Here is a 27,692-nt window from a genome sequence, read left to right as displayed (position 1 = left end):
CAGAATGTATTAAACTCATGGGCACCACACCTTTGTAGTGCATAATAGTCTGTAGTCCTTGTGATGAGAGTCTGAGTTGTCAAACATCAATTCAAGTTTGAGTCTGTATTGTCTTTTTGCCTTGTGCACGTTGCACTCCACTGAGTCATCAGGGTTCTGATGACAATGAATTCTGCAGTATTTGGTGTGGATATCTCCGTTCATTTAGGGTATGTGGTGTGGATATCTCCGTTCATTTAGGGTATTTGGTTGGGGTATGTCCGGATTGTTATTGTGGGTACAACATCAACACATTTCCTAATGAAGCCTGTGACTGACGATAGGTTCCTCAATGTTGATGGATGAGTCCTGGGTGGATGAATCTTTGAACATATTCCAATCAGTATTCTCAAAACAGTCCTGCAGCATCGAGTCTGCCTCCTATGTCCAGCACCTCACAATGCTACTTAATATAATGCTTACATATCCTACATTACTCATCTCATATGTATATACTGTACCTTATATGTACCTTATATCATCTACTGCATCTTTATGTAATACATGTATCACTAGCCACTTTAAACTATGCCACTTTTGTTTACATTACTCATCTCATATGTATATACTGTACTCGATACCATATACTGCATCTTGCCTATGCCGTTCTGTACCATCACTCATTCATATATCTTTATGTACATATTCTTTATCCCTTTACACTTGTGTGTATAAGGTAGTAGTTTTGCAATTGTTAGGTTAGATTACTCGTTGGTTATTACTGCATTGTCGGAACTAGAAGCACAAGCATTTCGCTACACTCGCATTAACATCTGCTAACCATGTGTATGTGACAAATACATTCGATTTGATCTCCATGTTGGTGGCGCCCTCCCTTCCCCTAATGAAGGCTTATAATAACATAATACTCTACAGCCACATCAGTAAAGTGTTATGAACATGTTAATAAGGCATCATAGCACATCATAATGAGGAGCTGTTCTGATGCTGTATTCTCTCTGACCAGCAGATGGCAGTGATACCCAGGGCCTCTGAGCCAAAGCCACTGAGTTTACAGGCGTCATTGGTCATAGCCCTCACTGACTGACAGAGACTGCAGGATAGCAACAGGAGGCTATAAAAAAACCTTCCTATGTGTTGATATGCATCCACCTGCATCCCTTTATGGTACTTTGTAAGAGGATACAAGACTAACAAACCTAATGACATAAAGAAGTCATAATAAACACTGGGCCCATGGATAGGCAGCGCTACCAATGTAGCACATACTCTAAAATACTTGCTCCTTAATAGATATTTTGATAATACTTCAGTAAATAGAGTAAGGCATTGTATTATATCTGCTCTCTTATTGGTCCCCAGGAGACCTGTATGCAGTGATTGCTTACAACAATTACCAATTCAACTATTGCGATTGGATACCTATAGCAGTGTACCTATCTTTCTCTAGGATTGGTTGATTGGTGCCTTACCCCAGGTGGACGGTGCGGATGTGTCGCTGGATACCTGAAGAGGTGCTGAGGACCTTTTCACAGTTCTTCCACAAGCACTTGAGCATCACCTTCACGGAGTTCTGAAACACAACAGAACAACACAGTGGAGTCAGTGCTATTGTAGCGGCAAGAGTGGGAAGAACAGGAGTGGGGCTTGAACCAACAACCCTGTGGTTATGGGGTGAGCGCACTACAACAAAAAGGTTCAGATCACTCAGCAGAGCTCCACTTTGGGAGGCTACACGTATTCTACTATTATTCTAAGTGAGGTCAAAATAAATAAACATGACCTATGAGACAAGCCTGTGAACATAGAAGCTTGTGAAGACAGGTTAGCAACGCACGCACGCGCGCACACACACACATGTGAAACTTTACACCTCTCCCTCTCTATATTGACAGATGCAGTGTCATAATGAGTAAATACATTTATGGAGGGATGGCCAAGGGCAAGAAAGTAATATTCCTAACACCCATAGTGTTTAACACTTCTTTAGCGTGTATGGAAGCCACTAACATAGTGTTAAACAAAAATCAATCTAAGTGTCGATAAACTAACAACTCCAGAGTGTTGGTCCCTAACACCATGGGTGCTGCAAAGTCCAACTTAAATTAACACTTTATTCGTTCTGTACTAGAGGTCGACCGATTATGATTTTTCAACGCCGATACCGATACTGATACTGATTATTGGAGGACAAAAAAAATCCGATACCGATTAATCGGATGATTTTATTTATTTATTTGTAATAATGACAATTGCAACAATACTGAATGAACACTTATTTTAACTTAATATAATACAACAATAAAATCAATTTAGCCTCAAATAAATAATGAAACATGTTCAATTTGGTTTAAATAATGCAAAAACAAAGTGTTGGAGAAGAAAGTAAAAGTGCAATATGTGCCATGTAAGAAAGCTAACGTTTCAGTTTCTTGCTCAGAACATGAGAACATATGAAAGCTGGTGGTTCCTTTTAACATGAGTCTTCAATATTCCCAGGTAAGACGTTTTAGGTTGTAGTTATTATAGGAATTATAGGACTATTTCCCTCTATACCATTTGTATTTCATTAACCTTTGAATATTGGATGTTCTTATAGGCACTTTAGTATTGCCAGTGTAACAGTATAGCTTCCGTCCCTCTCCTCGCTCCTCCCTGGGCTCGAACCAGGAACACATCGACAACAGCCACCCTCGAAGCAGCGTTACCCATGCAGAACAAGTGGAACAACCACTCCAAGTCTCAGAGCGAATGACGTTTGAAATGCTATTAGCACGCACCCCGCTAACTAGCTAGCCATTTCACATCGGTTACACCAGCCTAATCATGGGAGTTGATAGGCTTGAAGTCAGAAACAGCGCAATGCTTGACGCACAACGAAGAGCTGCTGGCAAAACGCACGAAAGTGCTGTTTGAATTAATGCTTGCGAGCCTGCTGCTGCCCATCATCGCTCAGTCAGACTGCTCTAACAAATCATAGACTTAATTATAACATAATAACACACAGAAATACGAGCCTTAGTTCAATAATATGGTCGAATCCAGAAACTATCATCTCAAAAACAAGACGTTTATTCTGTCAGGGAAATATGGAACCGTTCCGTATTTTATCTAAGGGGTGGCATCCATAAGTCTAAATATTCCTGTTACATTGCACAACCTTCAATGTTATGTCATAATTACGTAAAATTCTGGCAAATTAGGCGGCCCAAACTGTTGCATATACACTGACTCTGCGTGCAATGAACGCAAGAGAAGTGACACAATTTCACCTGGTTAATATTGCCTGCTAACCTGGATTTCTTTTAGCTAAATATGCAGGTTTAAAAATATATACTTCTGTGTATTGATTTTAAGAAAGGCATGGGTGTTTATGGTTAGGTACACATTGTGTATATCAATGATGTTGCTCTTGCTGCGGGCGATTCCCTGATCCACCTCTATGCAGACGACACCATTCTATACACTTTTGGCCCGTCACTGGACACTGTGCTATCTAACCTCCAATCGAGCTTCAATGCCATACAACACTCCTTCCGTGGCCTCCAACTGCTCTTAAACGCTAGTAAAACCAAATGCATGCTTTTCAACCGATCGCTGCCTGCACCCGCTTGCCCGACTAGCATCACCACACTGGATGGTTCCGACCTTGAATATGTGGACACCTATAAGTACCTAGGTGTCTGGCTAGACTGCAAACTCTCCTGCCAGACCCATATCAAACATCTCCAATCGAAAATCAAATCAAGAGTCGGCTTTCTATTCCGCAACAAAGCCTCCTTCACTCACGCTGCCAAGCTTACCCTAGTAAAACTGACTATCCTACCGATCCTCGACTTCGGCGATGTCATCTACAAAATGGCTTCCAACACTCTTCTCAGCAAACTGGATGCAGTTTATCACAGTGCCATCCGTTTTGTCACTAAAGCACCTTATACTACCCACCACTGCGACTTGTATGCTCTAGTCGGCTGGCCCTCGCTACATATTCGTCGCCAGACCCACTGGCTCCAGGTCATCTACAAGGCCATGCTAGGCAAAGCTCCGCCTTATCTCAGCTCACTGGTCACGATGGCAACACCCATCCGTAGCACGCGCTCCAGCAGGTGTATCTCATTGAGCATCCCCAAAGCCAACACCTCATTCGGCCGCCTTTCGTTCCAGTACTCTGCTGCCTGTGACTGGAACGTTGCAAAAATCGCTGAAGTTGGAGACTTTTATCTCCCTCACCAACTTCAAACATCAGCTATCTGAGCAGCTAACCGATCGCTGCAGCTGTACATAATCTATTGGTAAATAGCCCACCCATTTTCACCTACCTCATCCCCACAGTTTTTATTTATTTACTTTTCTGCTCTTTTGCACACAAATATCTCTACCTGTACATGATCATCTGATCATTTATCACTCCAGTGTTAATCTGCAATATTGTAATTATTCGCCTACCTCCTCATGCCTTTTGCACACATTGTATATAGACCCCCCCCTTTTTTTTTTCTCTACTGTGTTATTGACTTGTTAATTGTTTACTCCATGTGTAACTCTGTGTTGTCTGTTCACTCTGCTATGCTTTATCTTGGCCAGGTCGCAGTTGCAAATGAGAACCTGTTCTCAACTAGCCTACCTGGTTAAATAAAGGTGAAATAAAATAAAATAAAAAATAAAAATTGGAGAAACGATACGCACCGCATCGATTATATGCAACGCAGGACACGCTAGATAAACTAGTAATATCATCAACCATGTGTAGTTAACTAGTGATTATGATTGATTGATTGTTTTTTATTAATGCTAGCTAGCAACTTACCTTGGCTTACTGCATTCGCGTAACAGGCAGTCTCCTTGTGGAGTGCAACGAGAGAGAGGCAGGTCGTTATTGCGTTGGACTAGGTAACTGTAAGGTTGCAAGATTGGGTCCCCCAAGCTGACAAGGTGAAAATCTGTTGTTCTGTCCCTGAACGAGGCAGTTAACCCACCGTTCCTAGGCGTCATTGAAAATAACAATGTGTTCTTAACTGACTTACCTAGTTAAATAAAGATCAAATAAAGGTATAAAAAAAAAATCGGCCCTAATTAATCGGCCATTCCGATTAATCGGTCGACCTCTAGAGCTGACGCTGTTACACTTTCTCATAGTTAGGGAATTAAAACCTGTGGCGTTACAGTAACTATTTTTGGGGTGTTGTTTTAACACAGTAGGATGTAAAGCCTTATTTGTATATTAATGTACCACCTATGACTGTGTATGCCAGTGAAAGACACATGACTGTTGATTCGATGACTTTCAGTCCTGTCACATCTACTCCTGCTCCCCCTCTCAACGGTCTACTAACCACCAGTCCTGTAGCCTCCTGTCACATCTACGCCTGCTCCCCCTCTCAACGGTCTACTAACCACCAGTCCTGTAGCCTCCTGTCACATCTACACCTGCTCCCCCTCTCAACGGTCTACTAACCACCAGTCCTGTAGCCTCCTGTCACATCTACCTCTGCTCCCCCTCTCAACGGTCTACTAACCACCTGTCCTGTAGCCTCCTGTCACATCTACTCCTGCTCCCCCTCTCAACGGTCTACTAACCACCTGTCCTGTAGCCTCCTGTCACATCTACTCCTGCTCCCCCTCTCAACGGTCTACTAACCACCTGTCCTGTAGCCTCCTGTCACATCTACCCCTGCTCCCCTCTCAACGGTCTACTAACCACCTGTCCTGTAGCCTCCTGTCACATCTACTCCTGCTCCCCCTCTCAACGGTCTACTAACCACCTGTCCTGTAGCCTCCTGTCACATCTACTCCTGCTCCCCCTCTCAACGGTCTACTAACCACCAGTCCTGTAGCCTCCTGTCACATCTACTCCTGCTCCCCCTCTCAACGGTCTACTAACCACCAGTCCTGTAGCCTCCTGTCACATCTACTCCTGCTCCCCCTCTCAACGGTCTACTAACCACCAGTCCTGTAGCTTCCTGTCACATCTACTCCTGCTCCCCCTCTCAACGGTCTACTAACCACCAGTCCTGTAGCTTCCTGTCACATCTACTCCTGCTCCCCCGCTCAACGGTCTACTAACCACCAGTCCTGTAGCCTCCTGTCACATCTACTCCTGCTCCCCCTCTCAACGGTCTACTAACTCAACGGTCTCTTTTATGCACACCTGGACATCTTTGATTACTTATCGCACTCTTTTGTTATCAGTAATCAGCTGGCACCACTGGGGGCGGCTATGAAAGAGGTCTTCCGCATTCTTCAACATATTGACATTTCCAGAGTGGTGTCACGTCCAACAGGCGGAGGAGGATTCTCTACCACAAGTCAGTACCCAAGCCCATCCAACAGTCTGCCCAGGTCAGCAATGACTGTTTGTCCCTCCCAGACAAATATGACGGGTCTCCCTCCAGATTCCGTGGCTTTCTACTCCAGTGCTACCTCTATTTCACTCATCAGATGGTAGCCCCCACCACGGAGTCCAAGGTTGCCACGGTTATTTCCTTGCTGACTGGACGGGCGTTGGAGTGAACTACGGCCGTTTGGAAAAGATGAGCTGGGTTCCTATGAGGGGTTCATGGCTCTGTTCAGGGGGTACTTGGATCATCCACTGGAAGGCAGAGAGGGGGGTGAGAGCTGACAACTACGGCAGGATAACCATGGTGGAGTGTGCGCTCACCTTTCACACAGCTTCCAGCAGGTGGAATGAACCGGCACTCTGCATCCGATTCAGAAGAGGATTGCCCGAAGAGGTCCAGACGAAGTTGGCGTGCCAAGACAATCTTACCTTGGACACACTCCCCACAGCTGAGCGACGCCGTCTGAGGCAGTTAGGGCTTGTCCCTATTTCAGCCAGGAGGGGTACCAGCTTCATCGGTGTCCGATACAGCCCAATCCATCATCACCAAACCTTTTTAAGTATCAATTTCACTAGCTGGCTGTCCCTCATCTATTGTTTCTACAGCTCAAGTGGATTCTGGTGCGGCGAGGGATTTTATTGCCCAGGCCTTGCCTCCTCCCTGCACATCGCCTCATACCTGCGGCCATTAGGATCTGGCACTATTACAGTGGTTCCTCCTGTAAAATTGCGTCATACTGCAGCATAATTTGCGGGCTGCCACAGAATACTATGGGATTTTATTTAATTGTCAGCCATTGTTGCCATTAATGCTAGTTAGTGCTACGTTGACCACCAGAGGGCATCTTTGAGAAGCATTTGACTTTTTGTATTGGCTGTACTGGAGATATTGGCAGTACTAGAGAATTTAAAACCTTTTTTTGTAAGAACATAGTGTATGGGATTGATTTTAAATTTAGCTTAATTAATTAGATTAATAGTATGATGTTTCTATTCCAAGAAAAACGAAACCCTCAGGGTTTCCGCGAGGAAAATGTGACGCTGTTTCCACACCCTGATTGTAGTCTAACCAACACCTAAACGGATATTCAGTGAAAATAAACATCTCATTGATTTATCAAGACCAGTCCCCATGCTTCTCTCAGAGTAGCGCAGTCTTGACCTCTGAATGCTGTCTTTTCCCCCCTTCCACTTGCCTCTTCCATTCATTTTGAAAGAGTATTTTCCAGAAAGTATAACCACCTCGTGGTGGTCTGGAGCAGTGAAGCAGTGACGCAGGGTACCGTTCTAAACCACAAATTACCTCTAAATCCCGGAGCATAATCTCAATACTGTTAGTTGAGCAACCGTTGTATGCACGTCAAAGCTCCACTCACCCTCACCGTGAGACCCAAGCACCAGGAAAACCTTTCCCTCCTCATCACTTCCTGTGCACAAAGTCATCGGCCTGCCGTGGCGCCAACTCCATAACCTTCTCCTAGTCAGAGGAGGATTACCGCCTGGGGACCAGGATGTCGAAGGACCTTCTTTCCCCCCACCCTGTGGTTCTACGTCGGTGGAGGGCCCTGTGAGTGTCCGTCAGCCCATCAATCGGTCCTCCCGTATCATTGGCCCCGTGTTTTGGGACATAGATGTGGACATCCGCCAGGCTCTGGAGGAGGAACCCGCTCCAGCCACCTGCCCTCACCTGCATCTACACACCCACAGGGGTCAAAGATCAGTTGCTGACCTGGGCACACACATCCCTCGCTGCTGGACACCCAGGTATCACCCACACCACTCAATCCCTTTCTGAGAAATACTGGTGGTCCACTTTGGCGCAGGACGTTGCACACTATGCCCACTCATGTTCATGTCCAGCAGGAAGACTCCTTCTCTTTCCCGTGCCTCAGCGTCCCTGGTCTCATCTGTCCATTGATTTCGTCACTAATCTCCCCTCTGATGGTTTCACCACCATTTTGGTGGTTGTGGACAGATTCTCAAAATCATGCTGTTTTATCCCTCTCTCTCGTCTCCCTACCGCTCTCCAGGTTGCTGAGGCACTGTTCCAGCAGGTCTTCTGGCATTATGGCCTTCCGGAGGACATCGTCTTCGATTGTGGCCCCCAATTCACATCACGTGTATGGAAGGCTTTCATGGAGAAGCTGGGGGTCACGGTCAGCCTCACTTCTGGGTACCGGCCTCAGGTGGAGAGGATGAACCAGGAGCTGGGGAGGTTCCTGAGGAGTCACTGCCAGGACCGGCAGGGGGAGTGGGCCTGATTCCTTCCTTGGGCTGAATACGGGCAGAATTTATTGTGACACTCCTCCCTTCCAGTGAGTTCTGGGTTATCAGCCGAACCTGACTCCGTGGACTCCGAGCCAGACCGACGCTCCTGCGGTGGACGAGTGTTTCAGGTGCGCAAAAGAGGTATGGAACGATGCCCATGTGAGACTCTAGCAAGCAGTCTGCCGTCAGCAAGAGCAGGCAAATCACCACCGCAGTGAGGCTCCCGTGTTCCAGCCTGGTGATCGCGTCTGACTCTCCACCAGGAAGCGAGGAGGCCTTTCTAATCGACCTAGCCCGGGTATCCTGGAAGGATATTGACCTCAGTCCATCAGTAGAGGATGACTTTTCGTCTGGATTTAGTGCTCACGTGTTGTGCATTTGGATTACTGGACTAAATGCTCAAACAAAAAGGAGGTATTTGGACATTATTAACAGACTTTATCGAACAAAACAAACATTTATTGTGGAACTGGGATTCCTGGGAGTGCATTCCGATGAAGATCATCAAAGGTAAGTGAATATTTATAACGCTATTTCTGAGTTTTGTGACACCTCTCCTCAGTTGGAAAATGGCTGTATGTTTTTCTGTGTATAGGCACTGATCTAACATAATTGCATGGTGTGCTTTTACGGTAAAACTTTTTTAAAATCTGACGGTTGCATTAACCTCTTCAACCTATGGGGGCGCTATGTCATTATTGGATAAAATGACGTGCCCGTTTAAAGCGCAATATTTTGCCACGAAAAGATGCTCGACTATGCATGGAATTGACAGCCTTGGAAAGACAAAACTCTGACGTTTCCAAAACTGCAAAGATATTATCTGTGAGTGCCCCAGAACTAATGCTACAGGCGAAACCAAGATGACGTTTCGTACTGGAAATGCCCCAGATTCTGAAGGCGCTGTGTTCCAATGTCTCCTTATATGGCTGTCAATGCGCCAGGAATGAGCCTGCGTTTTGCGTCGTTTCTCCAAGGTGTCTGCAGCATTGTGACGTGTTTGTAGGCATATCATTGGAAGATTGACCATAAGAGACTACATTTACCTGGTGTCCCGCCCGGTGTCCTGTGTCGAAATTATTGCGTAATCTGTAGGTCCATGCGCGTTCCATTTCTTCAGAAGAGAAAGTCAACTGCCACGAAGGATTTTATCGTCGATAGATATGTGAAAAACACCTTGAGGATTGATTCTAAACATCGGTTTGCCATGTTTCTGAAGATATTATGGAGTTAATTTGGAAAAAAGTTTGCGTTTTAATGACTTAATATATATATATATATTATTTTTTCTTACCCAAACGTGATGAACAAAACGGAGCGATTAGTCGACACAAATAATATTTTTTGTAAAAACGGAACATTTGCTATCTAACTGAGAGTCTCCTCATTGAAAACATCTGAAGTTCTTCAAAGGTAAATGATTTTATTTGAATCCTTTTCTGGTTTTTGTGAAAATGTTGCATGCTGAAAGAGAGGCATAATCCTATGCTAGGCTATCAATACTGTCACATAAATGCTTGTTTAGCTATGGTTCAAAAGTATATTTTGAAAATCTGAGATGACAGTGTTGTTAACAAAAGGCTAACCTTGAGAGCAAATAGATTAATTTCATTTCTTTTGCGATTTTCATGAATAGTTAACGTTGTTTTATGCTAATGAGCTTGCGGATAGATTTACACAATCCTGGATACAGGTTTTTTTTCGTAGCTAAACGTGACGCAGAAAACGGAGCGATTTGTCCTAAACAAATCATCTTTCAGGAAAAACTGAACATTTGCTATCTGAGAGTCTCCTCATTGAAAACATCCGAAGTTCTTCAAAGGTAAATTATTTTATTTGAATGCTTTTCTGGTTTTTGTGAAAATGTTGCCTGCTGAATGCTAACGCTAAATGCTACGCTAAATGCTACGTTAGCTATCAATACTGTTGCACAAATGCTTGTTTTGCAATGGTTGAGAAGCATATTTTGAAAATCTGAGATGACAGTGTTGTTAACAAAAGGCTAAGCTTGAGAGCAAATAGATTAATTTCATTTCATTTGCGATTTTCATGAATAGTTAACGTTGCGTTATGGTAATGAGCTTGAGGCTGTAGTCACGATACCGGATCCGGGATGGCTCGACGCAAGAAGTTAAGGAGAAGTTTATCTTTAATTGTGTGTTTAACACTTGTATCTTTCATCAATGTGTATGATGAGTATTTCTGTAATTTGAGGTTTTTGGACATAAAGATGTACTTCATCGAACAAAACACAAATTTATTGTCTAACATGGAGTCCTAGGAGTGCCATCCGGTGAAGATCAAAGGTTAGTGATTCATTTTAACGCTATTTCTGTATTTTGTGACACCTCTCCTTCTTTGGAAAATGGCGGTATGTTTTTCTGCGGCTAGGCGCTGACCTAACATAATCGAAAGGTGTGCCTTCGCCGTAAAGCCTTTTTGAAATCAGAAACTGTGGCTGGATTAACAAGAAGTTTATCTTTAAAATGGTGTATAATCCTTGTGTGTTTGAGGAATTTTAATTATGAGATTTCTGTTGTTTTGAATTTGGTGCCCTGCAATTTCACTGGCTGTTGTTGAGGTGGGACTGTAAACTCTCCTTCCAGACTCACATTAAGCATCTCCAATCCAAAATGAAATCTAGAACCGGCTTCCTATTTCACATCAAAGCATCCTTCACTCATGCTGCCAAACATACCCTCGTAAAACTGACTATCCTACAGATCCTTGACTTCCGCGATGTCATTTACAAAATAGCCTCCAACACTCTACTCAGAAAATTGGATGCACTCTATCACAGTGCCATCCGTTTTGTCACCAAATCCCAATATACTACCAACCACTGCGACCTGTATGCTCTCGTTGGCTGGCCCTCGCTTCATATTCGTCGCCAGACCCACTGGCTCCAAGTCATCTATAAGTCTTTGCTAGGTGAAGTCCCGCCTTATCTCAGCTCACTGGTCACCATAGTAGCACCCACCCATAGCACATGCTCCAGAAGGTATATTTCACTGGTCACCCCAAAGCCAATTCTTCCTTCGTCCATATTTCCTTCCAGTTCTCTGCTGCCAAAAATCTAGAACGAACTGCAAAAATCACTAAAGCTGGAGACTCATATCTACCTCACTAGCTTTAAGCACCAGTTGTCAGAGCAGCTCACAGCACCCGTACATAGCTCATCTGTAAATAGCCTATCCAACTACCTCATCCACATACTGTTATTTAATTTGCTCCTTTGCACACTCATCTTCTGAACATTATCACTCCTGTGTTTAATTGCTATATTTGTAATTATTTTGCCACTATGGCCTATTTTTTGCCTTACCTCCCTTATCCTACCTAATTTGCACACATTGTATATAGCCTTTTTCTATTGCATTGTTGACTCTATGTTTGTTTATTCCATGTGTAACTTTGCGTTGTTGTTTGTGTTGCACTGCTTTGCTTTATCTTGGCCAGGTTCGCAGTTGAAAATGAGAACTTGTTCTCAACTGGTCTACCTGGTTAAATAAAGGTAACATAAAATAAAATAAAATTCCCGCCTCTCACATCTGTGCAAAACACAGCTTAGCTTGTTGTTAATCCACCTGGCATGTCAGATTTCAATACAGCTTTTCGGCGAAAGCATAACAAGTGTTTATGTAAGAACATCTCTCTCAGCAGCCAAGTAGATTGGTCACGAAAGTCGCTTCCCTTTGATGATCTTCGGATATTTGCACTCACGAGACTCCCAGTTACACAATAAATGTTCCTTTTGTTCCATAAAGATTATTTTTATATCCAAAATACCTCCATTTGGTTGCCGTGTTATGTTCAGAAATCAAATCGAGTGGTCACGACATCGCAGACGGAAATTCCAAATAGTATCCGTAATGATCGAGGAAACATGTTAAATGTTTTTTATAATCAATCCTCAAGTTGTTTTTACAATATATAATCAATAATCAACCGGGAATGTAGATTCTTCAGAGAGAGAGAGAAAATGGATGCTGTTGCACATACAAATACAATGACGATGTGATCTTTCTCGCTAATTTTTTCAAATTAAAAGCCTGAAACTATGTCTAAAGGTTGTTCACACCACGGGGAAGCCGTAGGAAAACGAGTCTCGTTGATATCCCTTTGCAGGTGTTCACCTGCAAAATCAGTTCTGTTATACTCACAGACAATATTTTGACAGTTTTGGAATCTTTAGAGTTTCCTATCCTAATCTGACAATTATATGCATATTCTAGATTCTGGGCTGGAGAAATAGGCAGTTAAATGTGGGTACGTTTTTTCATCCAAAAATCAAAATACTGCCCCCTACACTCAAGAGGTTAAAATAAATCAACCCTGGCCACTACAGGGATATTTTAAATCGACAAATTCAAGGTTTACTTGTTCTGTTGGTCTGTAACAAACTGGTATGTGCCAATATCGCACTGATGCTACCTTGACTAGGCTACTAGTTACTACTAACCTCAGACAACATTTTTTTTGCATATATGACAATGTCCCACATTTAGTTTTTCAGTATCACACACTTCCATGTGCTTTCATGTAAAACAAAAAGTGCGTTCATCATCGTAAAAAGAATAGGAGTCATGTGGACTATCGCTGTCATCATTGCTTCTCAATGGCACACTCTGCTAAAGTGGTTAACTTCCACTTGATAGTACACTTTAACCATGGGTTCGAGCCCCCCTCGCACAAGCTTCTTTGTTGAGGAAAAATAAATAAATGTTCACTGCAGGTCCTTCATGTTCGATTCAAAACGCATGTGGCGAAGTGGATCATTATAATAATGAATAGCCTATAAAACATTGTAGTAGTGTACACATCCATATCATATGCAATATTATTTTTAGGCAATAGCACTGTGTTTGTGTGCAAGGCTGAAGAAAGAGGTAGTTCCTTATTAAATTAATGAATAGTGTTAATGTTCAAGTTGTTGGCTGGCGGCGTCCCTTTTCAACACAATAACAGTGCTTAAGTTTGGGCAGGAGCTCACCAGAGTACAGGCACCTCAAATTCTCAGCTGCTTGAGTTTCTACACCTCTTATGAATATTAGCTCAAAAGTATACCTAAATATAACCAGTACCCAAAATGAGAAACCACACCTATTTTAGTCAGGCACTATCACAATACATGTAAATCAACATTTCACATGGGGTGGGACAACTCATGTGAGACTCAAACCCCTGGATTAGGCACATTACACAGAGAGCAACTATTTCCTCACAAGCACACTCTAATAAATGCTGCTTTAAAAACAACCCAGCGCTGGGTAAATAGTTGACAGAACTAAAATTGGGTTATTTTGCCAGTTGGGTCACTGAGTTGGGTTATTGAGCTGTGATCCACCCAATCAGATCAGAAGACTGGAGGCATAGCTTAGTAGGGGTGTGACGTTCACTCCAATCTGAAAGACACGTCTCCAATAGATCACACCTCCTGACAATAACCTATGGATTTCATTTAAAAAAATACCCATTTACTCTCCCGAGTCACCAAAAATAACTATCTGAAAGCCACGCACCTACTAAACCATGACTCCAGTCTTCCATCTGACCCAGTGGATCATAGCTCAACGACCCATCTGGCTGGGTCAAAATAACCTAATATCAACGACCCAACTGGCTGGGTCAAAATAACCTAATATCAACGACCCAACTGGCTGGGTCAAAATAACCCAATATCAACGACCCACCTGGCTGGGTCAAAATAACCCAATATCAACGACCCAACTGGCTGGGTCAAAATAACCCAAAATCAACGACCCATCTGGCAGGGTCAAAATAACCCAATATCAACGACCCATCTGGCAGGGTCAAAATAACCCAATATCAACGACCCATCTGGCTGGGTCAAAATAACCCAATATCAACAACCCATCTGGCTGGGTCAAAATAACCCAATATCAATGACCCAACTGGCAGGGTCAAAATAACCCAATATCAACGACCCATCTGGCAGGGTCAAAATAATCCAATATCAACGACCCATCTGGCAGGGTCAAAATAACCCAATATCAACGACCCAACTGGCTGGGTCAAAATAACCCAATATCACCGACCCAACTGGCTGGGTCAAAATAACCTAATATCAACGACCCAACTGGCTGGGTCAAAATAACCCAATATCAACGACCCACCTGGCTGGGTCAAAATAACCCAATATCAACGACCCAACTGGCTGGGTCAAAATAACCCAATATCAACGACCCACCTGGCTGGGTCAAAATAACCCAATATCAACGACCCAACTGGCTGGTTCAAAATAACCCAATATCAACGACCCACCTGGCAGGGTCAAAATAACCCAATATCAACGACCCATCTGGCAGGGTCAAAATAACCCAATATCAACGACCCAACTGGCTGGGTCAAAATAACCCAATATCAACGACCCATCTGGCAGGGTCAAAATAACCCAATATCAACACCCCAACTGGCTGGGTCAAAATAACCCAATATCAACACCCCAACTGGCAGGGTCAAAATAACCCAATATCAACGACCCATCTGGCTGGGTCAAAATAACCCAATATCAACGACCCATCTGGCTGGGTCAAAATAACCCAATATCAACGACCCAACTGTCTGGGTCAAAATAACCCAATATCAACAACCCAACCGGCTGGGTCAAAATAACCCAATATCAACGACCCAACTGGCTGGGTCAAAATAACCCAATATCAACATCCCAACTGGCTGGGTCAAAATAACCCAATATCAACGACCCATCTGGCTGGGTCAAAATAACCCAATATCAACGACCCAACTGGCTCGGTCAAAATAACCCAACATGGTATATTTCATATTTACCAAAATTGGGTTGTTTTTAACCCAGCATTTTTTACACTGCAGAATCTAAAAACATAGAGCTATGTGTTTTCAGACCTATTTTGTAATGCAGCATTACAGATCTCAGAGGAAGGCAGTGGAGGGAGAGGTGTGTTTTCAGACCTATTTTGTCATGCAGCATTACAGATCTCAGAGGAAGGCAGTGGAGGGAGAGGTGTGTTTTCAGACCTATTTTGTCATGCAGCATTACAGATCTCAGAGGTAGATAGTGGAGGGAGAGGTGTGTTTTCAGACCTATTTTGTCATGCAGCATTACAGATCTCAGAGGAAGGCAGTGGAGAGATGTGTTTTCAGACCTATTTTGTCATGCAGCATTACAGATCTCAGAGGTAGACAGTGGAGGGAGAGGTGTGTTTTCAGACCTATTTTGTCATGCAGCATTACAGATCTCAGAGGAAGGCAGTGGAGAGGTGTGTTTTCAGACCTATTTTGTCATGCAGCATTACAGATCTCAGAGGTAGACAGTGGAGGGAGAGGTGTGTTTTCAGACCTATTTTGTCATGCAGTATTACAGATCTCAGAGGAAGGCAGTGGAGAGGTGTGTTTTCAGACCTATTTTGTCATGCAGCATTACAGATCTCAGAGGTAGACAGTGGAGGGAGAGGTGTGTTTTCAGACCTATTTTGTAATGCAGCATTACAGATCTCAGAGGAAGGCAGTGGAGGGAGAGGTGTGTTTTCAGACCTATTTTGTCATGCAGCATTACAGATCTCAGAGGAAGGCAGTGGAGGGAGAGGTGTGTTTTCAGACCTATTTTGTCATGCAGCATTACAGATCTCAGAGGTAGATAGTGGAGGGAGAGGTGTGTTTTCAGACCTATTTTGTCATGCAGCATTACAGATCTCAGAGGAAGGCAGTGGAGAGATGTGTTTTCAGACCTATTTTGTCATGCAGCATTACAGATCTCAGAGGTAGACAGTGGAGGGAGAGGTGTGTTTTCAGACCTATTTTGTCATGCAGCATTACAGATCTCAGAGGAAGGCAGTGGAGAGGTGTGTTTTCAGACCTATTTTGTCATGCAGCATTACAGATCTCAGAGGTAGACAGTGGAGGGAGAGGTGTGTTTTCAGACCTATTTTGTCATGCAGCATTACAGATCTCAGAGGAAGGCAGTGGAGAGGTGTGTTTTCAGACCTATTTTGTCATGCAGCATTACAGATCTCAGAGGTAGACAGTGGAGGGAGAGGTGTGTTTTCAGACCTATTTTGTCATGCAGCATTACAGATCTCAGAGGAAAGCAGTGGAAAGGTGTGTTTTCAGACCTATTTTGTCATGCAGCATTACAGATCTCAGAGGTAGACAGTGGAGGGAGAGGTGTGTTTTCAGACCTATTTTGTCATGCAGCATTACAGATCTCAGAGGAAGGCAGTGGAGAGGTGTGTTTTCAGACCTATTTTGTCATGCAGCATTACAGATCTCAGAGGAAGGCAGTGGAGAGGTGTGTTTTCAGACCTATTTTGTCATGCAGCAGCAGATCTCAGAGGTAGACAGTGGAGGGAGAGGTGTTTTTGGACCCGCATCAGTACTAATGACAGGTTAGTGGGCGTTGGCTCGCTACCTATCAACAGCTTCCAGAAAGGGGAGAGAGAGTGACTTTAAAATACAAACTATAGAACAGGTTTATCAGCGGCTGATCAATTTAACCCTTTTTAACTAGTCTACATTCTTATGCAATCCATTATTATTTGCAGTGAAGACATCACATACAACATCTCTAATGAAACATACACTATGAAACACTCCCAACGGCTAATCTGCAGCGTGTCAACAAACAATCCCAAATAATGCCCAAAGTCATCCAAATTATCATGACTTTATCTATAGCCAGCTATTCATTAATAACAACACATGCATGCCAGTGCAAGCCTTATTGAGGTGGCCTCCCAAGGCTTTGCATAATGTTGATGTAATGTTTACTGTGTCTAGCATTGTCTAATGTTCGTTCTGTCACATCTTTACAAGCGAGGTTAGGCTGAAGACGGACGTGAAACATGAAGACAAGGCATTACATTTGACGGATGACTTGACAAATAGAGCACAATGTTGTTATACTCTAACACACAGCATCATCGTCATTCAGTTCAAGAAAAAGGGAATGCTGTAATGTGTTTGTCCTATTCTGGTGAAGCTAGTCAGTGAGTGTAATCCAATTTCCTTTCAGGATATTGTATATCTATGGCCTGGCCTCCTGCACGATCTTATGTGTTTCAGCTGAAATGGACTCTGATTGGCCTACAGGCCAGTGCGTTGGACCTGCACACTCCTATCAGAGCCCCTTCCAGTCTCCACACCTCTATCCACACCTGCGTCACAGTGGATTTATGAGATATTCTTCTCTCCCTCTCAGCTTCCTGCAGATGAAGCCTCTCACTCCTCCCCTCTCCTCCCCTAGCTCAGTAATCTTAACTCCCCTCTTCCTCCTTCCTCCCCAACCTCTCCCACCTCTTCCTCTTGGAGATGGGTGAGGGGGCTTATGGCTCTTCTTGATAATGAAACCACATTAGTGTCTTGGAAGGTCTCCACTGCATAAAAAGACAGGGGAAGAAAAAAGAGAGAGGAAAAGATTGAGCGAGAACACACTCCATCATGCTCAGAGGCGTAAAGGTTGACAGACCTTGTTGTCTCAGGGCCAAGCTAGTGTCATAAGATCCTGAATTACATTGGAAATGCGTTTTGAGAAAATCTTTCAGAGGGGTTTCAGAGGCCCCCGTTGAATTAGGAAAACTACACACTAGGGCAGCGATTCCTATACCGATAGGAGCCACTGTTGGCCCATGGCCAATTTTTAATGGGTCGCAGCTTAGGGTTGGTTGTGGCAACAAATACTGTTCTCATCTGAAGGATCACAAGAAACACAGAACTGGACTGGATAAATCAAATAGCTGTGATCTATGAACTCCTTGGAGATAAGGAGATAAGTATGGAAGGATGTTCAGTAGCATTAGGATGAAGCCTCATCCTAAGCCCCTGACCCCCAGTTGTACCTTTCGCTTCCGGGGTATGGGGTCCTCAAACAAGAAGTGCGTGCTCTCTTTGACGTCGTCGATGACATTATCACTCTGGGAGGAGAGCAAGAAGCTCTTGCTGGTGTCGTTGGAGAGAGGCGGGGACGGTGTGGAGGGCACCGATTGGTCGCTGGTGTCCCAGCTCCAGTTGCCACTGGTAGAGCTGCTGTAGCTAGTTGACAGCACCTCCTTCCACCCTCTGCTGGCTGGCTCCGGAACTGCAGCTGGAGACAGAGTAGGGGCAGTCAGTACCATCAAAACCAGGGAGTCATTAATTCACTTTAATTAACTTCTTGACTTCATACAATAAAAAAATGTTCATACAATGTTTTTTTGCAACATTGTTCATGTCAAATTTGAATTGAGGTTTACATTGAATGTCCAACCATCTATAGGAAAACAGCCTCCCTCTCCAGCAGCGTTGGCCTACACACCCCTCCAGTGCAATATGCTATTTTGACTGCTTCACTAATACAGATCTTATAAAGCCATAATCACATTGCCTTGTGGAGAAACATAATGAAAAATAAAGCCTTCCAGCAGGATGAGCTGTGTGTTGGAGATGAACTCATATTAAACAGTGACTGACTGGTCCATGGGGGCTAGTGTAGATGAGGAGGGTCCTACAGAGAATACAGACACAGGAGTTCACATTGCTCTACATGTTGTCTCAGGGGAGACTAACCCCTTAAACCAGGGGGAAGAAAATACCACATTGGAGGTAAACAGGTATATTTTTTAAATGTATGAAAAGAGTAGGATGAAATGTCTTATGAAAAATGAATACTTATTTGCCCTTTCTTCCCACATATTGTACAGTACACCCCATCCCATAATATTTTGTGGATTTGCCCGTTTTAATCAATAACTGAACTAAACTGTGGAGATGGGACCAAGAGGGGTTGAATATATGCTGTAGACTTATGGAAGGGTTAAGAGAACGCACACAATGTTAATGACTGCTCGTCTACAACTGTTGTCTATGAAGTGTCATGACATTGGCCTAGGGGAAGGTTTATGACAGTCATAAATACCTCTTCTCCCCCTTTTCCTTTCTCTACCCTACTGATGTTACATGTGCAAACCCCTTGGTTAACATAGAGATTCTGGGAACATCAGAAGGTGGGGGGAAATGAACTATATTCTGGTAATCCGACCAATTGAACATATGCGGTGGTACTTAATGAATATGATGTCATTTCGGTTGTCATCTGAGACATTCTCATCAATGATAAGATGACAAACTCTACAGTGGAAAGTCTACACATCAGAGTTATCGGATTCAAATGGAATTGTTGTTCAATTTAAATATTTGAATATGAAATTATTCGTGATGGGATGAAATGTGATTTTAGCTTCTAAAATGTGAGATTTGGGTTTTCATAAGGTAGGGCTCTGCTCAATCAGTGGCCCGCCCCTGTGAAGGGACATGGGCTATAAAACTTTTCAAACACGCCCTCCTCTCCCTTCCTATATAAACCCTTGACGACAATATAACCTCCTGTTCCAAGGATGTAGGACGACGGTCCAATGTCAGAATGGTTCAGATAATAACTACAGAACGAAGCCAACATCAGCATGAGCTTTGGTTGCGAATGGTATGAACTTTGAACTCTTATTCACTACAGAAGTGATACCTCCTAGCCGTTGAGTTAGCAACAGCAGCTGCAGACCAGAAGTTGGAATGGTTGAGTAGTTGAGTGTTTTAGCAGCGCGAGTACTACAGTCAATAAGCTGATAGAATTTAGGCAGCCTTTTCCTCAAATTTGCTTTGTTAAAATCCCCAGGTACAATAAATGCAGCCTCAGGATATGTGGTTTGCAGTTTACATGAAGTCCAGTGAAGTTCCTTGAGGACTGTCGTGGTATCGGTTTGAGGGGGGCATATATATGATTGTGAGGTATTCTAGGTCGGGTGAACAGAAGGACTTGAGTTCCTGAGTGTTATCACAATCACACCATGAGTCGTTAATCATGAAACATACACCCCCGCCCTTCTTCTTCCCGGAGAGATGTTAATTCCAGTTGGCGCAATGAACTGAGAATCCAGATGGCTGGAACGACTGACAGTATATCCAGAGAGAGCCATGTTTCCGTGAAACAGAGTATGATGTCTCTCTGGAAAGAAACCCTTGCCCTGAGCTCGTCAACTTTATTATCCAGGGACTGAACAGTAGTGAGTAATATACTCGTAAGCGGTGGGTGGTTTGCGCACCTCCTAATTTGGACCAGAAGACCGCTCCGAGTACCTCTCCTTCGCCGGCGTTGTTCTGGGTTGGCCTCTGGAATTAGTTCAATTGCCCTGGGTGGTGTGAACAAAGGATCCACTTTGGGAAAGTCATATTCCTGGTCATTTTAGGGCCTTCCTCTGACACCGCCTAGTCCTGGATGGAAGGAAGCTTGGCCCCACTGATGTACTGGGCCGTTCGCACTACCCTCTGTAGTGCCTTGATGTCGGAGGCCGAGCAGTTGCCATACCAGGCAGTGATACAGCAAGTCAGGATGCAAAAAGTCAGGATGCTCTCGATGGTGCAGCTGTAGGACAGGAGTTGATCCTGATTCAATAACCCTTACAGCTATTCTCCAATCAGAACGATTATCCAAACATTCGAACTCTATCACTTTTCTTTCCTCCACACAACATGTTGGTATCGTTTTTTTGTTTGTCCAGAAGAAACCAGTCTGTCAAAAATTGCTAGCTCACGTCTAAATACATACTGCAATTCTACCCACAAAACCTATTCATGTTAAATATTAATACGTTAACTATTAATGTTGTTTCCAACAACCAATGAGCAACACCACCGTACATTGCCTTCAGAAAGTATTCTACCCACAAAACCTATTCATGTTAAATATTAATACATTAACTATTAATGTTGTTTCCAACAACCAATGAGCAATACCGCCGTACATTGCATTCAGAAAGTATTCACACACCTGGACTTTTTCCAAATTTTGTTACAGCCTGAGTTTTGTTTGTCACACACAATACTCCATAATGTCAAAGTGGAATTATATTTTTTTGAAATGTTTACAAATTAATAAAAAAAGTAAAGCTGAAATGTCTATTCAACCCCTTTGTTATGGAAAGCCTAAATAAGTTCAGGAGTAAAAATGTGCTTAAGAAGTGCCAAAATAAGTTGCATGGACTCACTCTGTGTCCAATAATAGTGTTTAACAGTGTTCAAACACAGATTCAACCACAAAGACCAGGGAGGTTTTCCAATGCCTCGCAAGGAATGGCAGCTATTGGTAGATGGGTAAAAATACAGGAAGCAGACATTGAATATCCCTTTGAGCATGGTGAAGTTATTCATTACAATTTGGATGGTGTGTCATTACACCCAGTCACTACAAAGATACAGGCGTTGTTATGTCTTTGGCAATCTTTAATGTGATGACGATAGTTATATCAAATCAATGAACTATGTTTAATTATTATGATGATTATAATAATCCTGTAACAATTAACTCATTAACAATCTTGGGGCACCACGGAAAAAGTTTATTTAACAAGGTACCGTGTTCTGAACTAACTCGTAAAGATATAAATATCTCGAATCAGTCATTCATTAATTGTTATTTACCTTCTATCGGTCTCATTCTGAATGTCACAAAACCCTTGGATATCTGCACGAACCCTAGCATAAATGAGGAATCAGTGATCTACAAACTGGCTTAATTATTTATTTACTAACTAAATAATCACACAGAACTGCATAAACACACAAACAGAACAGCTTACACATTGATTACTACATAATGCAATGAAAAGTAGCTAGTGGAATAAACCCGATATGACGACTTGGTAGACAATGGAAAGGGGACAGATAAAGAGCAGGAAAGACAGAATGGACCCACTACTTGGATGTGAATCTAATCACTGGGAAATATACACATTCAAAGACACAGTTAGGGTACTGGCCTTAGTTACATCACCAATTAGTAATGAATTCGACGTGATTGTTCTTTAAGTACCCAAGGGATCTTCCAACTGTTGGGAATACAGAAATATTGTTTCGTTGCCAAATCCAAAGTTTCTACACAGTATTTACGACCGGTCATAACACTGGTGAGGGAGAGAGATGGGGTGGGGGATCTGGCGCCAATGATCCTCACCAAACAGGACAAGTATGACAGTGTCCTTCCTAACTCAGTTGTCAGAGAGGAAGGAAACCTCAAAGATTTCTGCGTGAGGCCAATGGTGACTTTAAAACAGTTACAAAGTGCCCCCCAAGTGGCACAGCGGTCTAAGGCACCACTACAGCCTCGGGTTCGATCCCAGGCTGTGTCACAGCAGGCCGTGACTGGAAGTCCCATAATAAAAATGTTTTAATGAAACTGAAATACAGAAATATCTCATTTACTTAAGTATTCACACCCCGAGTCAACACATGTTAGAATCACCTTTGGCAGCAATTACAACTGTGAGTCTTTCTGGGTAAGTCTCTAAGAGCTATCCATACCTGGATTGTGCAACATTTGCCCATTATTAATTTATGTCAAATTGGTTGTTGATCATTGCTAGACAACTATTTTCTTGCCATAGATGTTTAATAAGATAAGTCAAAACTGTAACTCTGCCACTTAGGAACATACACGGTCTTCTTGGTAAGAAACGCCAGTGTAGATTTGGCATTGTGTTTTAGGGTACGGTCCTGCTGAAATTAAATAAAGCAACTCTCCAATGAGGGAGGTGGTTCCATAAAAACTGGAAAAGAAAAACTCTTGCATATTACGGTTTACAATTGAGGTAGGACTCTGATTGTCTACTAACGTTGTCAGGGCGATGAGTGCCACGGTAACGGGTAGATCCGGAAACAACAGGCATGGCGATGTGTCCAAGGCCAGGCTGTTGGCAGGGTGAGGGTGAGACCAGAGGAGAGGTAGACACTAGAGACCAGAGGAGAGGTAGACACTAGAGACCAGAAGAGAGGTAGACACTAGAGACCAGAGGAGAGGTAGACACTAGAGACTAGAGACCAGAGGAGAGGTAGACACTAGAGACCAGAAGAGAGGTGGACACTAGAGACCAGAGGAGAGGTGGACACTAGAGACCAGAGGAGAGGTAGACACTAGAGACCAGAGGAGAGGTAGACACTAGAGACCAGAGGAGAGGTGGACACTAGAGACCAGAGGAGAGGTAGACACTAGAGACCAGAGGAGAGGTAGACACTAGAGACCAGAAGAGAGGTAGACACTAGAGACCAGAGGAGAGGTAGACACTAGAGACTAGAGGAGAGGTGGACACTAGAGACCAGAGGAGAGGTAGACACTAGAGACCAGAGGAGAGGTAGACACTAGAGACCAGAGGAGAGGTAGACACTAGAGACCAGAGGAGAGGTAGACACTAGAGACCAGAGGAGAGGTAGACACTAGAGACCAGAGGAGAGGTAGACACTAGAGACCAGAGGAGAGGTGGACACTAGAGGAGAGATGGACACTAGAGACCAGACGAGAGGTTGACACTAGAGAGTTGCACTACAGACCAGAACCTCTGTGTGTGTGTGCAGTCTTACCTGAGGCTGTCTGGGTATGGGTGAGGACCAGAGGAGAGGTGGACAGTGATGTCAGGACGGTAGCAGCCATCACCTCCTTATCAGCAAGACCTGAAGGTTTCCTGGAACACACACACCAGAGGCCAGGTCACACACTATGTACAGACAACCAACATGCTCTTCCTGCATAGAAAGTGGGAGGATTCTATATCAAATCAGCAGACCTATAACAGTCATGCTACAATACAAACATAGCATAGCCAAACAGACCAATCACGTTTTTACAATCATAACCAGGTAAAAACCTTATACCAATTTCAGCTCTGAAATATTCCAGCCATGCTTTCTTTAGACAGAAAAACAAACTGTAAAAGCATGTAATGGAAAATTCCAGTCCAATAATAAATACTGTGGTCACATCCCCTGTGAGTGCTGAAGATTCTCCCACAGAATGCTGACCAGACTGACATCTGGTTAACGTTCAGATAACCAGGACACTCCTTTGGTAGAGCAGTCACATGAGGCTAGGTGTTTCCAACAGGTTGGGTAAAGGCTAAAGACACTGGCGGGATCCGGCTAATTGACTACAAGTATTGTATTATTTATTAATTGGTTCATTGCTATTGGTACAGAGGAAATTCCCAAAACCTGAGATGGGTCACAGCACAAGTTTCTCTAGCTGCTGGTATGAATATTAGATGCCTCTGATAGGTGAAAGCTGACAATGTTTAAGGCATATTTTCTGGGAGAGGCTATATGGACACTCCTGGCGCACAAATCAATTACGTATTGCGTGCAGTTGAGAGTCAGGAAGAACAGATTTCGGTTCAGTCAGTCCATTCAGTCGTCCTGATGAGCCACAAAAAATATATGGGTTAAAACAGGGGTTCCCAAACTTTTTATATTCCCGTACCCCTTCAAACATTCAACCTCCAGCTGTGTACCCCCACTAGCACCAGGGTCAGCGCACTCTCAAATGTTGCTTTTTGCCACACACACACACACACACACACACACACAATTTCCTAAAAAACGTCCATATAGCATGCACGATCGATGTTGTATTTCCACTCGTTCAATTTGCAAAGAAAGGAATCTGTGAAAATCTAAACGTTATTTCAACCAGTCAAATCACGTTCGTATATTTATTCCTCAGAGACCCTAGAATGTTATATTCTCCTACATTCAATTCACATTTCCACAAACTTCAAAGTGTTTCCTTTCAAATGGTACCAAGAATATGCATATCCATGCTTCAGAGCTACAGGCAGTTAGATTTGGGTATGTCATTTTAGGCGAAAATTGTTTTCAAAAAAGGGGGCTATCCCTAAGTTAAACATGAGAATGAGTTTGAGTTTTTGTCACAACCCGGCTAGTGGGAAGTGACAACGAGCTCTTATAGGACCAGGGCACAAATAAAAATATAATAATAATCAATAATTTAGCTCTTATATATATATATTTTACCCCTTTCCTCCCCAATTGGTAGTTACAGACTGTCTCATCACTGCAACTCCCGTACAGAGTTGTGAGAGGCAAAGTTCGAGAGCAGTGCGTCCTCCGAAACAGAATCAAACCAAGCCGCACTGCTTCTTGACACAATGCCCACTTATCCCGGAAGCCAGCCGCACCAATGTGTCGGAGAAAAGTCCAGACACCTGGCAACCGTGTCAGCATGCACTGCACGCAGCCCACCACAGGAGTCACTAGTGCGCAAAGGGACAAGGACATCCCTGCAGGCCAAACCCTCCCCTAACCCAGACGATGCTGGGCCAATTCTGCCCTGCTCCATGGGTCTCCCGGTCGCAGCCGGCTGCAACAGAGCCTGGACTTGAACCCAGAATCTCTAGTGGCACAGCGATACAGTGCCTTAGACCCCTGCAGTGCCTTGGACCACATCATTTCCCACACACAGTGTGGATTTAGTGTTCATGTTAGTGAGGGCCGAGAATCCACTCTTACATACAGCTGAAGTCGGAAGTTTACATACACCTTAGCCAAATACATTTTAACTCAGTTTTTCACAATTCCTGACATCTAATGCTAGTAAAAATTCCCGGTCTTAAGTCAGTTAAGATCACCACTTTATTTTAAGAATGTGAAAGGTCAGAATAATAGCAGAGAGATTGATTTATTTCAGCTTTTATTTCTTTCATTACATTCACAGTGGGTCAGAAGTTTACAAACACTCAATTAGTATTCGGTACCATTGCCTTTAAATTGTTTAACTTGAGTCAAACGTTTCAGGTAGCCTTCCACAAGCTTCCCACAATAAGTTGGGTGAATTTGGGCCCATTCCTCCTGACAGAGCTGGTGTAACTGAGTCAGGTTTGTAGGCCTCCTTGCTCGCACACACTTTTTCAGTTCTGCCCGCAAATATTCTATAAGATTTAGGTCAGGGCTTTGTGATGGCCACTCCAATACCTTGACTGTTGTCCTTAAGTCATTTTACCACAACTTTGGAAGTATGCTTGGGGTCATTGTCCATTTGGAAGACCCATTTGCTACCAAAATTAAACTTCCTGACTGATGTCTTGAGATGTTGCTTCAATATATCCACATACTTTTCCTCCATCATGATGCCATCTATGTTGTGAAGTGCACCAGTCCCTCCTCCAGCAAAGCACCCCCACAACATGACAACATGATGCTGCCACCCCCGTGCTTCACGGTTGGGATGGTGTTCTTCGGCCTCCCCTTTTTCCTCCAAACATATCGATGGTCATTATGGCCAAACAGTTCTATTTTTGTTTCATCAGACCAGAGGAAATTGTTCCCATGTGGCCATCTTTGTTCCCATGTGGCCATCCTTGTTCCCATGTGCAGTTGCAAACTGTAGTCTGGCTTTTTTATGCGGTTTTGGAGCAGTGGCTTCGTCCTTGCTGAGCGGCCTTTCAGGTTATGTCGATATAGGACTCGTTTTACTGTGGATATAGATACTTTTGTAGCGGTTTCCTCCAGCATCTTCACAAGGTCCTTTGCTGATGTTCTGGGATTGATTTGCACTTTTCGCACCAAAGTACGTTCATCTCTAGGAGACAGAACGCGTCTCCTTCCTGAGCGGTATGACGGCTGCGTGGTCCCATGGTGTTTATACTTGCGTACTATTGTTTGTACAGATGAACGTGGTACCTTCAGGCATTTGGAAATCGCTCCCAAGGATGAATCAGAATTGTGGAGGTATACAATTTTCTTTCTGAGGTCTTGGCTGATTTATTTGATTTCTTTTTTTCTGGGGTCTTGGCTGACATCATTTGATGTCAAGCAAAGAGGCACTGAGTTTGAATGTAGGCCTTGAAATACATCCACAGGTACACCTCCAATCAGAAGCTTCTAAAGCCATGACATCCTTTTCTGTAATTTCCAAAATCCAAGCTGTTTAAATGCACAGTGAACTTAGTGTATGTAAACTTCTGATACAGTGAATTATAAGTGAAATAATCTGTCTGTAAACAAATGTTGGAAAAATTACTTGTGTCATGCACAAAATAGATGTCCTTAACCGACTTGCCAAAACTATAGTTTGTTAACAAGAAATTTGTGGAGTGGTTGAAAAACAAGTTTTAATGACTCCAACCTAAGTGTATGTAAACTTCCGACTTCAACTGTAGGTACGTGGTTTCAAAGGGCATCAGCGTCTTAGCAGCGCAATTTGCCAATGCAGGATACTCTGAACGCAGCCCATTCCATAAATCTGTCAGTGGCCTCTGATTAAATTAAATTTTCACAATTT

The 27,692-nt window shown here is 43.4% G+C and overlaps 1 protein-coding gene across 2 annotated transcripts in view; it reads right to left on the bottom strand.

Annotated features, from left to right (window-relative positions):
* Positions 1 to 27,692, bottom strand: part of LOC115126383 (zinc finger protein 704-like) — a 94,183-nt gene that overhangs the window by 9,699 nt on the left and 56,792 nt on the right. For both annotated transcript variants that reach the window (XM_029655989.2, XM_029655990.2), the window contains exons 3-5: positions 23,981 to 24,081; positions 18,439 to 18,683; positions 1,473 to 1,573 (exon numbers count right to left, since the gene is read on the bottom strand). In XM_029655989.2, the coding sequence (XP_029511849.1) occupies positions 1,473 to 1,573; positions 18,439 to 18,683; positions 23,981 to 24,081 (447 nt within the window). The remainder of the gene's footprint in view (positions 1 to 1,472; positions 1,574 to 18,438; positions 18,684 to 23,980; positions 24,082 to 27,692) is intronic.

The sequence above is a fragment of the Oncorhynchus nerka genome, linkage group LG20 (assembly GCF_034236695.1).
Source record: "Oncorhynchus nerka isolate Pitt River linkage group LG20, Oner_Uvic_2.0, whole genome shotgun sequence".
In the NCBI taxonomy this organism is placed as follows: Eukaryota; Metazoa; Chordata; class Actinopteri; order Salmoniformes; family Salmonidae; genus Oncorhynchus; species Oncorhynchus nerka.
This window is presented reverse-complemented; position numbering and strand designations above follow the sequence as displayed.